Consider the following 18,185-nt stretch of genomic DNA (forward strand, 5'->3'; position numbering starts at 1 on the left):
CGTAATGATGGAACAGTGAAACGATCCGTGGGCTCGACTCTCGTTTCAGAAAAATAAAAAAAGGACTGTCGTTTCAGAAGGATTTGTTCCAGACTGCTGTGGCTTAAGGGATGAAGCCTGCAGACGTTTGTGAGACAAAGCCCGAAGAAAGGTGCAGACCCTGTCGTAGACGGTGACTAATCACGTGACTATGTGACTTACCAAATCAAGCTTCGACACAATGCTTCATGTTGTAGCTAACTATTTAGCTTTCCAGGAGCTTCTGTGTCAAGGGTAACGTCACTCTTTTATTCCGTGTTTCTGTTGTTGTACAGTCAAAGCCTCCTGTGTTATGTTTTGTGTATGTTTCAGCTCCGTGATATGAGGCTTTTATTGAAGACAGTGCGGGCGGCAGTGAGTCAGGGGGACCAGAGCCGTCGACACTTCTGGGGATGGCTCAATGGCGTTTTCAATAAGTGAGACTTTACTCTCCAATATGTTAGTATGCACGGTTAGAATTGATTAGACCAAGACATATTTATGCTCTGGTGATGACAAAATTTGGTATATTTCAGAATTTGGAGACATTTCTGGCCGTGTTTACAATCAAGTTGTAAATGTCATGTTCTTTATGCAACCGGCAGGGGGCAGGAAAGGTCCACATCCAAATTTATAATTTGACGTGTCAACTTTCAAAAAGCACATCATGAAAGTGTTAAACCTAAGTCATACTGATCGTGTCATGTCAGATATGAAGATAATCCACTAAGCAGTTTCTGAGATCTAGATTTGGATGGGCGGGCAAAGAAATTGCACTCACAAAGTTTTTACACAGTACATTCCACTGAACTTGACATTTGACCTTTTGCCCACAAAGTCATTAGGCGTCTTTGGATCCATATACCTAACACATATACCATGCTTGGTGACAATTGGATGGCTAAAAAAGGAACTTGTCCCACTCACAAGGTTTTTACAAAGTATGTGCCAGTGACCTTGACCTTTTGACCCCACAATCATTCAGCTTCTTGGGGTTACTATGCATCAGGACCTTTTGAAGACTACCAACTTGACTGAATTTGCACACTTTGCACACATCCTTGCCTCAGTCAAACTTTTTCTTTACTTATTTATAGTTTTAGTATAGTTTTATAGATCATATTACCACAGCAATTCTAGGGTGGAACTCAATTTATTTGAGCAGTGAAGAAGCTTTGAATAACAGCTTTTCATGTGACTTAAAGGTTAGCACTGTTGCCTCACAGCAACAGTGGATTGGAACCTTTAAATTGTCCGTAGGTGTGCATGCGGGTGTGAATGTGTTTATGTATGTTTAGTCCTGCAACCGACTGGCGTCCTGTCCAGGGTTTACCCGCCTCGTGCTCTATGATTGCTGGGACAGGCTCCAGCCCTTGTGACCATTAATTGGAGTAAGCGGGTATGGAAGATGGATGGAAGGATTTTTCATGTCTTAGCCAAAATATATTTAAGTATCTGTGCAAGCGTATCTACAGTTGGGAGTAGTATGAATGTTTGACAGCCACACTTTCTTTCTTATCTCCATGAAAACTTCAGACTTTCTTGGCTTTTCACTAAATTGGAACGACGTCCTAACTGAGAGTGTCGGACAAGTTCAGATTGGACTATACCTGGGTTTAACCAAGAGCCTCTAATGGCTCCCCGTGTTACCAAAGAGATGATTTTTTTACTATAAGTTGTTAGAAAGCAGCTCTGTGTTTTGTTTTTTTTTTGTTTTTTTTATGTTTTTATTTATTTTAAGTTCCAGATGGTCCTTTTTGCTTTCTCTACCTTGACCAATAATCTGCTGCAGTCAATAGGACACGTCATCCCCAAAATAAATAAGTATAATTTTGTTTGGGGAGAGAATTTCAGTTTCGAAACAAGGCCCTTGAAATGCTCAAAAAAGTGGCACGGGCTGACTTTGATTATCACAGATATTCAAAACCTTTACCTCTCCATGCTATAAATCTTAAAATTCTGAAATCCAGAAAGTATTCACAGCGTTCCACTTTTTCCACATTTTATGTTACAGCCTTATTCCAAAATGGAGGAAATAATCCCCCCCCCCCCCAAAAAAAATAATTTTTTTAAATTTTATTCACAACACCCCCAGAATGACAACATGAAGTTTTTTTTTTTGTTTTTTTTTCAAAGGTATTAAAAATTAAAACCTAAGAAATCACACGTACATAAGTATTTACACCCTTTGCTCAATTCCTGCCACAGGTTGATGCACCTTTGGCAGCAATTACAGCCTCAAGTGTTCTTGAATATGATGCCACAAGCTTGGTGCACCTATCTTTGGGCAGTTTTGTCCATTCCTCTCAAGCTCCATTAGGTTGACTGGGGAGTATCGGTGCGCAGCCATTTTCAGATCTCTCCAGAGATGTTCAATTAGATTCAGGTCTGGGCTCTGGCTGGGCCACTCAAGGGCATTCACAGAGTTGTCCTAAAGTGACTCCTTTGATATCTTGGCTGTGTACTTGGCGTCATTGTCCTGCTGAAAGATGATCCATCACCCCAGTGAGTTCAAGAGCGCTCTGGAGCAGATTTTCATCCAGGATGTCTCTGTACATTGCTGCATTCATCTTTCCCTCAATCCTGACTGGGGATAGGTATTGATAAGATTTTATCTATCGATTCTGCTTATCGATCCGATTCCCTTATCGATACCTCTTGTGAATTTTCTGTGTACTAAAAGTAGGCTTTACATGTTTTCTATGTCAACATTTTAAATTGGTCACTGGATCCTTGATCTCTGGATATATAGTTGTGCTCAAAAGTTTACATACCCTGGCAGAAGTTTTTTTTTTTTGGCCAGTTTTCAGAGAATATGAATGATAACACAAAAAAAAATTTTTTCACTCATGGTTAGTGGTTGGGTGAAGCCATTTATTGTCAAACAACTGTGTTTACACTTTTGAAATCATAATGACAACACAAACTACCCAAAATGACCCTTATCAAAAGTTTACAAACTCCTTTTCTTAATACCATGTGTTGCCCCCTTTAACATCAATGACAGCTTGGAGTCTTTTTTGGTAGTTGTGGACGAGGCTCTCTGATGGTAAAGCTGCCACTGAATATGTTTCAGACTTTATTTACATTAATTGCAAAGAAATACAAACAGTATGGCACTTTATGGTAAATCTGTGTGGAGCAGACATTTCTCAAAAACTGAGTGACTGTGCAAGAAGGAGAAGAGTGAGGAAAGCCACCAAGACACCCAGACAACGCAGGAGAAGTTATGGGCTTATGTGGCTGTGATTGGAGAAATTGTGCACAGTGCAAGCTTTGCATTTTGCGTCACCACTCTTGGCTTCATAGTGGAGTAGAGCAGAGAAGGATTTTCTTTCACAAAAACAGATCAAATCTAGGCTTGCATCTCAAATGTACCTTCTGGCAATTTGTAGCTAAACTTTCAGGTCTTCTTTTTAAGAAAATCCTCCTCTATACCACTTCATCATGAAGATGGATAACTGGTGATACAAAATGCAAAGCATGCACTGTGCATAATTTCTCCAATCACATCCACGTAAGCCTAAGTGAATCAATGTAACGTGATGGTGTTTACAAATAAATGTGCTTTTGTAAAATATGTCATTTTTTTCATTTGTATAAAAAAAGAAAGAAATTTTCAAGATCCCGCTAGACGGCGCCTAAGCACACGCATGATGACATCACAACTCTATTCGGTTAGGGAGACAAGGTTTCAATGTTCGGTGTCATAACGCATCAGTCGCCCCGTGAGGCATCATAACATCCGATCAGTTAGCAGCTCGGTGCGGTGTTATAACAGATCAATCAGCCACTCCGTGAGGCGTCATAACATCAAGCCTGGTTCACATGGCAAGATAATTAAGCCGATATCGGACCCGATCTTCCCCTTCCGACAATCTTAAGAACGCCCCGACAATCGTTATGACACTAAATATAATCTTATCAGATATTTCTGCCATGTGTGGTTTGTAAGAGCGCTCTGATCTGCTCAGAAGGATGTGAGGAGCTAAATGTGACATAGCCATTCAGAAAGCGAGGTGTCTGACCTGGGAATGTTCGTGTGAAATCTGTTTGTGTGTTATTTTTATACCGTGTGTTTGACACCACACACTGTACAACTAAACCTGTCAGATCTATGATGGTTTTTTTTTGTTGTTTTTTTAAATCTCCGTGTGTGGTCTCTCAGGTTTTAGAAACCTACCGATAATTTTAAAATCCTGCGGTTGACAACACTGTGATATAACCAGTCACCAGTAGATGGCAGTGTTCTATGCATTTTGACGCCGGTTACATCACACGGCCTGAATTACAATTGAACAGACTTTTCGGCTTTGAGAAGCAACCTGGGCTTCTGGCATTTTTACTTAAAACAAACACAATAACAACATATACAAACCCAGAGAATATATTCACGAGCGTTTTAGGCACAATATACAAAGAGTTTAATGCTGTTGTCTGTGTGGAGCCTGATCAGAGCATCTCAAATGCATTTCTTCTGTCGTGAATACCCATAATGCACTGGGCACAGCTGCATGTCCACACTAAAACCTTCAAAATTAGTGCATTACTTTAAAACATATACATGATATTTTCACTTTATAAAACTTCAGGCGTGATGTTAATTTAAGTAACTTGTCCGAAATTAGTTTGGTTTAAAATTTAACCATAAGTTAAAACTGTATGCCTCTGGATGAGTTGGGTGATATTGCCAGTGTATTACAATCCCTGGCAAAAATTATGGAATCACCGGCCTCTGAGGATGTTCATTCAGTTGTTTAATTTTGTAGAAAAAAAAGCAGATCACAGACATGACACAAAACTAAAGTCATTTCAAATGGCAACTTTCTGGCTTTAAGAAACACTATAAGAAATCAGGAAAAAAAAATTGTGGCAGTCAGTAGCGGTTACTTTTTTAGACAAAGCAGAGGGGAAAAAAATATGGAATCACTCAATTCTGAGGAAAAAATTATGGAATTATGAAAAATAAAAGAACGCTCCAACACATCACTAGTATTTTGTTGCACCACCTCTGGCTTTTATAACAGCTTGCAGTCTCTGAGGCATGGACTTAATGAGTGACAAACAGTACTCTTCATCAATCTGGCTCCAACTTTCTCTGATTGCTGTTGCCAGATCAGCTTTGCAGGTTGGAGCCTTGTCATGGACCATTTTCTTCAACTTCCACCAAAGATTTTCAATTGGATTAAGATCCGGACTATTTGCAGGCCATGACATTGACCCTATGTGTCTTTTTGCAAGGAATGTTTTCACAGTTTTTGCTCTATGACAAGATGCATTATCATCTTGAAAAATTATTTTATCATCCCCAAACATCCTTTCAATTGATGGGATAAGAAAAGTGTCCAAAATATCAACATAAACTTGTGCATTTATTGATGATGTAATGACAGCCATCTCCCCAATGCCTTTACCTGACATGCAGCCCCATATCATCAATGACTGTGGAAATTTACATTTTCTCTTCAGGCAGTCATCTTTATGAATCTCATTGGAACGGCACCAAACAAAAGTTCCAGCATCATCACCTTGCCCAATGCAGATTCGAGATTCATCACTGAATATGACTTTCATCCAATCATCCACAGTCCATGATTGCTTTTCCTTAGCCCATTGTAACCTTGTTTTTTTCTGTTTAGGTGTTAATGATGGCTTTCGTTTAGCTTTTCTGTATGTAAATCCCATTTCCTTTAGGCGGTTTCTTACAGTTCGGTCACAGACGTTGACTCCAGTTTCCTCCCATTCGTTCCTCATTTGTTTTGTTGTGCATTTTCGATTTTTGAGACATATTGCTTTAAGTTTTCTGTCTTGACGCTTTGATGTCTTCCTTGGTCTATCAGTATGTTTGCCTTTAACAACCTTCCCATGTTGTTTGTATTTGGTCCAGAGTTTAGACACAGCTGACTGAACAACCAACATCTTTTGCAACATTGCGTGATGATTTACCCTCTTTTAAGAGTTTGATAATCCTCTCCTTGTTTCAATTGACATCTCTCGTGTTGGAGCCATGATTCATGTCAGTCCACTTGGTGCAACAGCTCTCCAAGGTGTGATCACTCCTTTTTAGATGCAGACTAATGAGCAGATCTGATTTGATGCAGGTGTTAGTTTAGGGGATGAAAATTTACAGGGTGATTCCATAATTTATTCCTCAGAATTGAGTGAGTCCATATTTTTTTTACCCTCTGCTTGGTCTAAAAAAGTAACCGTTACTGACTGCCATAATTTTTTTTCCTGATTTCTTATAGTGTTTCTTAAAGCCAGAAAGTTGCCATTTGAAATGACTTTAGTTTTGTGTCATGTCTGTGATCTGCTTTTTTTTCTACAAAATTAAACAACTGAATGAACATCCTCCGAGGCTGGTGATTCCATAATTATTGCCAGGGGTTGTAGTATGGAGCCAAAAGAAATTTTTTTTTTTTTTTTCTTCTATGACCAGTTCTCCTTTGCCTGCATAGGATAGAGTGGTTTATTCTAGAAACAGCTCTTCTCTGTTTGTAGAGGATAGAACTGCGGATCTACTACAAAAAGCTACGTCTGCTAAAATGTTAGCGGCCTAAAAATTATTGAACCAAAACTAATTGGAAGATAATTGGTCCAATGATGGTTTTCAAAGTTATCTGAAAAACTAATCCGATAATAAAAACATTATCTTCGATAATTACCGATTAGCAGAACTGTGCCCACCACTGCCTGTCTTGGGATTTACAGATAATTCCTTTGACTTCATGCTTGGTCTGTGCTCTGACATGCACTGTCAACTGTGGGACCTTATATAGAGAGAGGGGTGTGCCTTTCCAAATCATGTCCAATCAACTAAATTTACCCAGGTGGACTCCAATTAAGCTGTTAAAAAAAAAAAAAAAATCTCAAGGATGATCAGTGGAAACAGGATGCACCTGAGCTCAATTTTTAGCTTCATGGCAAAAGCTGTGAATACTTATGTACATTTGATTTCTTAGTGTTTTTTAATTGCAGAAATCTAAAAAAAAAACAAAAAACCTTTTTTTTCACATTGTCATTATGGGGTATTGTGTGTAGAATTTTGAGGAAAAAAAAAAATTTCATCCATTTGGGAATAAGGCTGTAATATGGAAAAAGTGAAGCGCTGTGAATACTTACCAAATGCACCATAAAGATATACTGTTATATAACTGATTATTGAAGAACATTGCTTGGAGATATAAGGATACTTCAAAGGGCAAGCTGTCGCAGATTTTTGTCACACCCAATTTCACATTTTAGTAACTTTGAGTGGCATTTGGTGACCTTTGTCAGGATCAACAATGGGATTTTTTTTGGTAGTCGTGGTGGTGGGATGGGTGTCTTTTAGTTTGGTTTTAGGTCTAACTTGAAAGAAAATTTGAGATTGTTGCAGTCAGCCTGTCTGTCCCATTTTTGTCTTAAATTAACTCAGAAATAAAATATCTGAAAATTTGATGCCAGAACCTTTGCCTTTAACACAACATTCACTGTAGTACGTAATCGAAATTCCATATGATTAAAACTACGCATTCACAATTAGTAGTGCAGCATCGACTGATCAGCAGCAAATTGATTATTCAAGATAAAACAACCATTTGTTTTCACTGTCGCATTATTATTTTTTAGTAAGCACACCAAAATTAAGCAGAGGCTTCTGGGTCCTATAGGACTTACTGTGCTACACTACACAATTCCTGAAAATAGTAATAAAAGTATTTAAAGCCATTCCACGGTAAGATCTTTAAATGTCTTGTTCTGTCTGGTCAAAAGTCTGCCAACTAAATGAAGTGGTAAATCTTCTGAAATTTATAGGTATTTTAGCATTGGTCAAGAATGATAAAATGAAAACCGCATTTACACAGTATTTCTAATAATATCCTGAATTTTTCAAAGATTCAAACCATAAAAGTATGTTTTTATATAATATTTAATCTTTTTTTCTTAAACATAGATATTTGTTCTTTCATACATACATTAATCTTCAATTGCTTATCCAGGATCAGGTTGTTCTTTCATTGTACAGTTTATTTGTTCAGGTTGAACAAAGTGACTAGTGGCCAGGAGTCAGTGATCAGTCTTGTTGCAAGTCAATGATTGTTGTGAATGTGCTTTTTTTTTTTTTTTTTTTTTCAGGGTGGACTATGAGAGGATCAAAAGTGTTGGTCCAGACCAAGCTGCAGCAGAGTGGCTGCTGAGATGTGGTGCCAAAGTCAGGTTCCAAGGTCTCGATCGCTTTCATCACGACTACAACGGACTGCCAACTGGGCCTCTGGGCCGATACAAGATCCAGGCGATTGACGCTACTGAATCCTGCATCATGTACAGAGGATTTGACCACCTGGGTCAGTATTACATCGTGCCGTTTGACTTATTTATCTGGCAACCTGCTTTTTATTCCAGCATACACTGGGTCAGTCATGGAGTGTCCTCATCCTTGTGAGTTGTCAGGCTCCTGTCAAATCTTTATGCATGCTTCTCAAATGATCCAGACCCTGTAGTAGTAGTCATTGAGTTACTGTAAAAATGTACTGACTGTCGTGAGAAGAAAGGTCACAATGTTATCCAAATTTAAATTTTCATTTAAATGGCGCCAAATCACAACAGAGTTGCCTCAAGGCACTTCACACAAGTAAGGTCTAACCATACTACTTACTACCAAATGAATTGCTTTCTGTGTGTGGACCTCCATAAGGAATCTAAATTAATGTCTTGTAATAACATTCAAGTTCCATTGGGACAGTCATTGATGTTTACTTATCTGTGTGTGTAGAGCCTTGAATTGGACAGACCAATGATGTACCTTAACAACTTATCCTTATTTATTGACTTTTACCATTTTGTTTTCATTACTTATGATACCATAAGTAATAAATTTAGCATTTAACATGCATGTGTCCAGATATTACAATAAGATGTAACCACCTGGTGTGTAACAGTTAATTTATTGAATAAAGACACATTTAGCCTGTCTGGTACTATGTCGCGTGACGTCGCACTGCAAAAACTGATGCATCTAAGAATTTAGATGCAATTACAGCTGCAATGATTTAAATCTATCAAGTTTTTAAGTGATTTAAATTCAATATTTTTATAATCGTCAAATAATTAAAAAAAATATAAATTTGAATACTCTTTGGTTTATTTTACGAGTTTTGCTACTCATACATATCTGGAAGTAAACAGAATCTCAGTGTTAGAAGTCATCTTCTTGGGTCTAGAAAAAAACTGATGAACATTTTTCACCATTTTCTATTATGAAAATAATTGTTACCCGCAGCCCTAGATGTAATATTTTGTAAATATCCAATATGAAAAGAAATTGAATTTTTGACCTTACTATGACAGCTCTCAGGACTAAATGAGCCCCTTTGTTCTTTTATTTTGGCAAATTGTGTGGGCATAGATATTTTATTTTGGACTCATCGCTGGCTGGAGAACTAACCCACATTTGCCATCTCCACTAAAAGTGACTAAAAGTACACATAAGGCATAATAACTCCACCAGTCCACAAAAAGTTTAAAGTCACATTGTTTAAAAAAATAGGTGGTGTATTGATTACAGGATATATGAAATGTTACGGCACTGCTCCTTTATCTGGACCAACTTCTGACATTTAATGTTTTCCACTACAGGATGGACTCAACATTTCCACCAACTTCTATGAGAATCAGATCTTTAGTTGTAGAGTAATCCTGACAACATAAACTCTTTGGTGGAGCTAATTACTGTAAATTTTGCATTAAGTATCAATAGTTAACATGAGCTTGACCTCGACTGTTAACCTGATTCCTCTTTAACGAGAAAGGAAAGGCGAGGGTGAAAGTGCATATGACCCGGACTGATTATCCAAAAGTGACTCGTGTGACGGGGATGTTTTACACTAAATGCACACGCAGGCGTGCACTCTGTAACAGTGTTGTCTGCTGCTCTTCAAACCCATTTATTTATTTTTTATTAATGGTGACTGTTGATTTGCTGTTTTTGTCTTTGTTCCTCCAGATGGTTTGAAATATGTGGATGAAATAAAGTTCAACAAGTGCATCTATATAGAGGACGCCTGTCTAGAGAGGTTGAGCTCAGTTGAGAACCTGCAGGACACTTTGAAAAGGATGGAGGTGGTGACGTGTGGAAATGTAACTGATAAGGGCATCATCGCTCTGCACAAACTCAGGTCAGAGTTCACAATTCAGAAAAGTCATGCATCAAATATTGATTCTGTCAGATCATTCTGTCTGCGAAAAATATATTGCCCCCTTCCTGATCTCTATTTTTTTATATGCTGTTTTTGACACTATTGTCTCATCTGTTCATACAAAAATTTCATACAGACAACAACTTGTTTGTTTTCTTTGTAAATCAATTAGATGTATAATTTATTGATACCAACTTGACCTTTTTTTGTTATGCCGAGTTTTGTTTGTATTCCTGCAGGAATCTGGAGCATCTGTTTCTCAGCGATCTGCCTGGAATCAAAGACAAACAGATGACTGTTCAAAGATTACAGACTGCACTTCCACGTCTAGACATAGTGCTGGACTTGGCCTGATGGACAAAACGGCTTCCTTTTGTATAAGATGTGCAAAGCCTGCAGGAAAGACGGGAACGTGTGAGGCTTCAGTCATCGCACAGTGTTGACATTTTGAATTTGGTGATTAGAACCAGTTGCTAGGATCTTTATTTATTTTTTCCCTTCGAATATGGAAATAAAATATAGAGTTCAGATTCCTGCCAGTTAAAGTCCAGCTTTCAGGAACAAGATCATAAAAGGCAAAAGTTCCAGCATTTTTTAAAATTAAATTTATTTGTTAGAGTCAAGTATTTTGATATTTTAATACATTTTCAGCATTCATGTATTAACTGCTGCTCCGTACACGGGTACTCAGAAAGAACCATCTGACAAAAGCTTGAGGGATTTAAGGATTCAGAGACTGAATGTTTTTTTTTTTCTTTTTTCTCCATTGATTAATTTGGCATTCATAAAATAATGGAGTACAAATATTCATAGCACCAAAAAATAAATATATGTATAAAAAAATCCACAGACAATTAGTCTAATCTGGTATTAGTGCAATATTCTGTTAAAAGTGGGTTAAATGTTGTATTCACGCCAGACTTCATTAAATATTTTCAAAGATGAATAGACTTAACCTGTTATAACGTACATGAGATGAGCAAATAATAATGAAACCAAACAAGACGCTACTAAAAACATGTTGCTCTGTCAGAGTCAGTCAAAAAAAAAAAAAAAAAACACATTTGGCAAACCAGACAAGGCAGCAGTCACAGTTTTACCTTCAGTCTGTGAGCAGAGCAGCGACTGCTCCTAGTCGTTACACGTCATGTACAAAATATAGGCAACATACGTAAACCAACTGTCAAGTTTTAGTGGGAATAATGCATGATGTGACTTTAAACTCAAAAGCTCATGGACTCACCGCATAGTCCATGAGCCCCCAGCCAAGTTGGACCGAATTAGCACCACCGAAGGTGACTAAACAACACTTTCAATCCAGAGTATACCATGGCCAACACAGAAATGTACAGTAGTGTTCAGAATAATAGTAGTGCTATGTGACTAAAAAGATTAATCCAGGTTTTGAGTATATTTCTTATTGTTACATGGGAAACAAGGTACCAGTAGATTCAGTAGATTCTCACAAATCCAACAAGACCAAGCATTCATGATATGCACACTCTTAAAGCTATGAAATTGGGCTATAGTAAAAAAAAAAAAGTAGAAAAGGGGGTGTTCACAATAATAGTAGTGTGGCATTCAGTCAGTGAGTTCGTCAATTTTGTGGAACAAACAGGTGTGAATCAGGTGTCTCCTATTTAAGGATGAAGCCAGCACCTGTTGAACATGTTTTTCTCTTTGAAAGCCTGAGGAAAATGGGACGTTCAAGACATTGTTCAGAAGAACAGCATAGTTTGATTAAAAAGTTGATTGGAGAGGGGAAAACTTACATGCAGGTGCAAGAAATTATAGGCTGTTCATCTACAATTGATCTCCAATGCTTTAAAATGGACAAAAAACCAGAGACGTGTGGAAAAAAAACAGAAAACAACCATCAAAATGGATAGAAGAATAACCAGAATGGCAAGGGCTCACCCATTGATCAGCTCCAGGATGATCAAAGACAGTCTGGAGTTACCTGTAAGTGCTGTGACAGTTAGAAGACACCTGTGTAAAGCTAATTTATTTGCAAGAATCCCCCGCAAAGTCCCTCTGTTAAATAAAAGACGTGCAGAAGAGGTTACAATTTGCCAAAGAACACCATCAACTGACCTAAAGAGAAATGGGGGAATATTTTATGGACTGATGAGAGTAAAATTGTTCTTTTTGGGTCCAAGGGCCGCAGACAGTTTGTGAGACGACCCCCAAACTCTGAATTCAAGCCACAGTTCACAGTGAAGACAGTGAAGCATGGTGGTGCAAGCATCATGATATGCGCATGTTTCTCCTACTATGGAGTTGGGCCTATATATCGCATACCAGGTATCATGGATTAGTTTGGATATGTCAGAATACTTGAAGAGGTCATGTTGCCTTATGCTGAAGAGGACATGTCCTTGAAATGGGTGTTTCAACAAGACAATGACCCCAAGCACACTAGTAAACGAGCAAAATCTTGGTTCCAAACCAACAAAATTAATGCCTCGCAGATGTGAAGAAATCATGAAAAACTGTGGTTATATAACTAAATACTAGTTTAGTGATTCACGGGATTGCTAAAAAAGCAGCTTGAACATAATAGTTTTGAGTTTGTAGCGTCAACAGCAGATGCTACTATTATTGTGAACACCCCCTTTTCTACTTTTTTTTACTAATAGCCCAATTTCATAGCCTTAAGAGTGTGCATATCATGAATGCTTGGTCTTGTTGGATTTGTGAGAATCTACTGAATCTACTGGTACCTTGTTTCCCATGTAACAATAAGAAATATACTCAAAACCTGGATTAATCTTTTTAGTCACATAGCACTACTATTATTCTGAACACTACTGTATAACCTTCTCAGAATGGTAGCTGTAGCCAGTAGTTAATGAATGATTGCACAAGGGTTAAATGTTAAAAATGATGCAATCATATTGAAAAGTATACCACATTATGTGTCTGTTCGCAAAGATTCCATAAAGCTATAGTATAGACCATCCGTGACTAAATGTTATGGGTAAAAAAACAGCAAAAATTATGACAAAGCTAGTTTCAATTTGTTCAGGGACAAAAACCCAAGTTGATGGAAATTATTGGTTGAGCTAATATGATACAAAAATGTAATAGGCAAACAATATCAACGTTCACTGAATGCTATTCCTCTTTCAACTACTAGTAGTTCAACTAACAGTTTGCTTCACTTTTTGTTTTCTTTTTTATACCAAAACTGGAGCAACTTTAAACTTTAGTACAAAGTCAAATTGGTCTTTGTCACTATTTTTGTTGTTTTTTGCACCATAACTCCATAAATTTAAAGTTTTGACATCTGCGTAATCCGTTATTGACTTCTCTACCTGTAGTGACCAAGTGATTAGTGCACTTGGTTTCAGTGCAGAAGGTTCCTGGATCAACCCCAACCACTGCCACATTTCTCCATGTAATGTGGCGTTGCATCAGGAAGGGCATCCGGCATAAAACTTGTGCCAATTCAATATGTAGATCCACCTCTGATTTGGTGTGGCGACCCTGAGGACAAACAAGGGAGCAGCTGAAGGGACTTTTACCTGGCTGTAGCTGCCACTCTGAGATGGTTATCATATGTTTTTGAGTCGGTTATGGTATACCGAGGCTGGACGGTATTGTTTAATCACAGTAGATGATACCAAAAGCCTGCTTGGCCTATGGTGAAAATGACTAATTTTAAAATAGTGGCTGAATCCTACCTCCTCTCTCCTATGCTACCAAGCTAACTTCATTTCATGACTTTTCACCAGAAACCATTTGTCCGCATTGGTGTTCAGATGGAGCTCAGATGTTTGGTAGATGATAGTTGAACTTCCGCAGACTGTTGTAGTACTTCTTATTGTCCAGAGCTGGAAATACACTGCTGCTGGTGAGCTGTGGTAAATACTAGATGGAAAAATTTAATCGTTTTAAGAATTTAGAAAAAAAAACATGCTTGCATAAACACTAATCATTTGGTACCATCGTTATTGACGTAAATGCTATTCATTGAATTATCCAGTAAGGTCCATACTGATGTTGGACATCATCTATCACAGCATATTAAAGTGGGAAAACAGAAATTGTGGAGACTGTCATCTTTAATCTGAGGGTAATGACACCCAAGAATTTTGAACAGTGTAGGAATTACAGTTGAACTTAAGTGTGTTTCCCCATTTTTAGGGTGAAATGTTCAGAAAGTTGTATGCACAGTTTCTACAGTTGCAACCACCTGTCTTTTTGGCTTCCCTCACTAATTTCCTTTTACATGGTGATGCGTCAGTGAAATGATAACTGATTAACACACACCAGGTCCTGCAACATTTAAACAGCTAATTGTTCAATTACTTTTGGTCTTCCCACAATGAGGAATAGCACATTTTATATGACTTATAAACAGAACTATCATAAAAGATGACAGTCTGCCATACGAGCTTGAATTACTGCGATAGATGACTAAAAAAAGCAAACTTTGCCCAGGTTTAACTCGATTATGAGCTAGTGGGCTAAATGTGATTTAGGATTTGATTCATCTATTCTCAGGATGCAGTGGTTGTGTTTATTCTCACGTATCAGTGTGTATACTTCATCCTCATGCCCCCTAGTGGAGGATACTTACCCCGGGTTGTAAGTGTTTTCGTGGTAAACGTGTCCTCTTGTTGGTGGGCCGCCCATGTTCTCGAGCGGTGCTCTCAGTTTTCACCCGCAGACTGTCAAAATAAGAATGCTGGAGGAGCTGCTCACACGTTAGCCGCTCACCCGGGTCCATCCTTAGACAATCCTAAAATACAAGCATTTTTTTAATGACAAAAACTTGACAAACCTGAGAGTAATTTTATTGTTATGAAAATCTTACACAAAGCTGCTGAAGCACTTTTTAAATCGGCTGCAGATTTGGCATACTGTGCACACAAATTACTAATTTATTGATTTTCTGACTAGACAAGGAAACATAGTTGTCTTTATTGAAGTTTTATTTTTGCACATGTCAACTGAAGACTTAAAAGAAATGTAACTGCAGCACGCGGCCTCCTTGTTCAATAAACCCTTTACCCGCTTTAATGCCTCTATTCAAAAACTTCAGCTGTTAAATCCTTCAAAAATTAAAAGGCACTTAAACTTTTTTTTTTAATGGATCCACATTAATGCAGCTGTAAACTGCTTATAGACATTAAAATAGTGCATATGTATTTTGGACACACTTTTCAATTCAGTTGAATGGGGGGAATTGAAAGTAACACACAGACACACAAAAATCCCTTGTCTTACAGTATGGGCCATTGTAAAAATATTTACCTGAACTGCGTTTTTTTTTTTTTTTTTTCTCTCTCTCTCTCTTGGAGCATGCCCCACCTCCCTGACATGCTTCATGAAAATGAGTCAATAGGAAACCAGCTAACACGGGTTCACATGCACAGGTGCATGTCACATCCTCAGATGAAAAGTTGAACTCATGAATGAGTTCAATACTTTTCAAATATTCATGAATATTTTAGCAATGAAATCAATTTTCTGATCTATTCAAAATATAAAATTGAACAGTTGCAGTTTCAGCATGTCGATTGACAGAACTACACAGATTTTGAGACTTCAGTTACATCAGAGATTACAGATGATGTCGTTACCTTCATCAGACTCAGAGCTTGGTGTGAAAGATTGGGATATTTCTGCTCCAGTGGTTCCTATGGAAACCAACGAGAGGGACTTTAATTGCGTGTTGCAATTTTCAGGCACACTAGAATTTTGGTATAAATGTAGTGTTTGTAAATCAGCACCCTAATTACCATATCAAAATCATCATTTGTGTCAACAGAGTATAAACACACACAGTGTGCACAATTACGAGGCAAGTGAATATCCTGACCTTATCATTCATTTTCTATACCCGCTTACTCCAATTAAGGGTCACAGTGGGGTTGAAGTCTATCCCAGTGATTGTAGGACGTGCGGCGGGACAGTTCACCAGTCTGTCACAGGGTCACACAGACGGACAAACACATTCACACCTGCATGTCTTACCAAGTGAGAGGAAGCCAGAGGACCTGGAGCGAACCCACGGGGAGAACATAGAAACTCCAGTCAGGAAGTCTTCTTGCAATGAGGCAACAGTGCTAACCACTAATCCACCGTGCCACCCTGCAGCTTATTTACATGAGGCAAAATGTCCCCCTCCCCCCAAAAAAAGGTTTGACAGACAATGAAAAGTAAAAAATTGTAAAATGCCTTTCAGAAGGATACAGCACTCTAGAAATAACGATTGAGGTAAGATCACTGAACAATTCAACATTTTGTTCCAAATAGTCAACAGGGTCCCAAGAAACGTGTGGAGAAGAATAGAGTTCAACTGCAAAACACTCAACGATTTAAATGTGATGCTACCAGGAGCCCGTCATCCTTCAGGGACATAATTTTTTTATAGCTACAACTTACATGGATTGTGCAGAAGTACAAGATGCTCAGAGACACGGCCAAGGTATGGAAAACTCAAGTTGAAACATCAAGATTGGGCCAAGAAATATTTGAAGACAGATTCCCCCCCCCAAAAAAAAAAAAAGTTTTATGGACAGATGAGTGAGTCTTGATGGATCTTTGACTGGATCACCACTTTGAGTCAGATGCCAACAAGATGGACGTAAAAATCAACTTCCAAACCTACTGTCAGTTTTTAGAAGATACTTTCTTCAAGCAGTGGTACAAAGAAAAAGTACATCATTCAAGGAGACCATGATTTTTTTTTTTCTTTTAAATCAAGGACAGTACTGTACTCCACTGCTTGAAGGCCTCAAAAATGACACAATAATCACACTGCCCCTTCCTCATCTGACTTATGGGTCCTTCTTAAATAGGATGTTTACAGTGATGGAAAATGTTGCATCTCTTTGAACAGCATTTGGGAGGCTGTGTTTGCTGTCGCACCAAAAGATGATCGTCAACAGATCAGGGAACTGACAGACTCCATGGACGGAAAGTTCATGGCAGATAATGAAAAGAAGAGCGGCTATAGTGGTCACAGAATATTTTTGAAATGTCAGAAATGTGTGATAATTCTTGAGTTGTGCATTTGTTATACTGAATCTAATAGATGAAAATAAATAAGCAAGATGGGAAAATGTTAGTTTTTGCTTTAGCTCCATAATAATTCTGCACACTAATAGTTGCCTAATAAGTGTGCAAACACTTCACATTACGACTACAAAGTTTGTATCATGAATAATTCTATGGTAATAACTTAGAAAAAATAGAAATCAATTGCTTCACTGTCTTATCAGCTGATCTGCTTCTCAGAGGGTAACTGTGGCGTATAATGTGTCACTTGTGTGCTGTTATAAATTTGTGAAGAGAATTACTCCATCCTTATTAATATGTAAATATATGCACCAAACAACCTTAAAATCACCTCATATAGTCTTCCCAGGATACATATGTATGGTGCAAGTATCAAGTGTCTAACATGCACAGTACAGAAGCACGTGTCCACACACAGACACAAGCATTTTCACGGCTGGATCCAGAGTGAAAATCTGACGTGCATTTTTGCCCAATGATAAAATAAAAATCGTACGCATCTTGTTATTCAATAATCCTCATTCTTTTATTCGTGTGCAACATAGACTGTCACACTTCTTTTAATATATTTATTATACTTCATGGACCATAGTGAACACTTCTTATTTGTATAAATATGATGTCCTAAAAAAACACTATAACAAAAATTGACTGTAAACATGATCAAATTTATTGCCAAAATCTTTCAATTATACCTGAATCTATATCTGATTTTTTTTTTAAATTGATAAAATCAATAAAAATATGACTGCATATATTCTTAATAATAATATATTGAGATACAGACAATTACATTGTACACATATCACCATTGTGATATGTGTACAATTGTGATGTATTTGTTTTAGTATATTTAGATTTTGTTGTGATTTTGGCACTTTATAAGCCGATTAAATTGAAACTGAATTGAAATTAAACATTTTATTGAGTCTTAAAGTAAATAAATATGAATTTGGT

At 37.7% G+C, this 18,185-nt stretch overlaps 2 protein-coding genes across 4 annotated transcripts in view; one reads left to right on the top strand and one right to left on the bottom strand.

Annotated features, from left to right (window-relative positions):
• The first annotated feature begins 110 nt into the window (after positions 1–110).
• dmac2l (distal membrane arm assembly complex 2 like) lies at positions 111–10,724 on the top strand. Of its 3 annotated transcripts, none has more exons than XM_034195013.1 (5): positions 111–151; positions 352–455; positions 8,137–8,345; positions 10,004–10,175; positions 10,436–10,724. In XM_034195013.1, the coding sequence occupies exons 2-5, from the start codon at positions 361–363 to the stop codon at positions 10,548–10,550; spliced, it is 591 nt and encodes a 196-aa protein (XP_034050904.1). In that variant the 5' UTR covers positions 111–151; positions 352–360; the 3' UTR covers positions 10,551–10,724. The 3 variants fall into 3 exon arrangements, with proteins under 3 accessions (XP_034050904.1, XP_034050903.1, XP_034050905.1); XM_034195012.1 differs by having other exon boundaries at positions 147–273; XM_034195014.1 differs by lacking the exon at positions 111–151 and having other exon boundaries at positions 346–477.
• Positions 10,725–13,008: 2,284 nt separating this feature from the next.
• cdkl1 (cyclin-dependent kinase-like 1 (CDC2-related kinase)) overlaps positions 13,009–18,185 on the bottom strand; it is a 54,355-nt gene continuing 49,178 nt past the window's right edge. The window contains exons 8-10 of the mRNA XM_034195021.1: positions 15,788–15,844; positions 14,782–14,943; positions 13,009–14,069 (exon numbers count right to left, since the gene is read on the bottom strand). Coding sequence (XP_034050912.1) covers positions 13,968–14,069; positions 14,782–14,943; positions 15,788–15,844 — 321 coding nt within the window. The 3' untranslated portion in view covers positions 13,009–13,967. The remainder of the gene's footprint in view (positions 14,070–14,781; positions 14,944–15,787; positions 15,845–18,185) is intronic.

The sequence above is a fragment of the Thalassophryne amazonica genome, chromosome 19 (genome assembly GCF_902500255.1).
Source record: "Thalassophryne amazonica chromosome 19, fThaAma1.1, whole genome shotgun sequence".
NCBI classification, from domain to species: domain Eukaryota; kingdom Metazoa; phylum Chordata; class Actinopteri; order Batrachoidiformes; family Batrachoididae; genus Thalassophryne; species Thalassophryne amazonica.

What these genes read in the sequence shown, in the direction of transcription:
- dmac2l (XM_034195013.1), top strand. Translation starts at nt 361, where the DNA reads ATGAGGCTTTTATTGAAGACAGTGCGGGCGGCAGTGAGTCAGGGGGAC. An exon ending in CAGAGGATTTGACCACCTGG is followed by an intron (nt 8,346 to 10,003) that starts GTCAGTATTACA and finishes TTGTTCCTCCAG; the next exon opens with ATGGTTTGAAATATGTGGAT. An exon ending in ATCGCTCTGCACAAACTCAG is followed by an intron (nt 10,176 to 10,435) that starts GTCAGAGTTCAC and finishes GTATTCCTGCAG; the next exon opens with GAATCTGGAGCATCTGTTTC.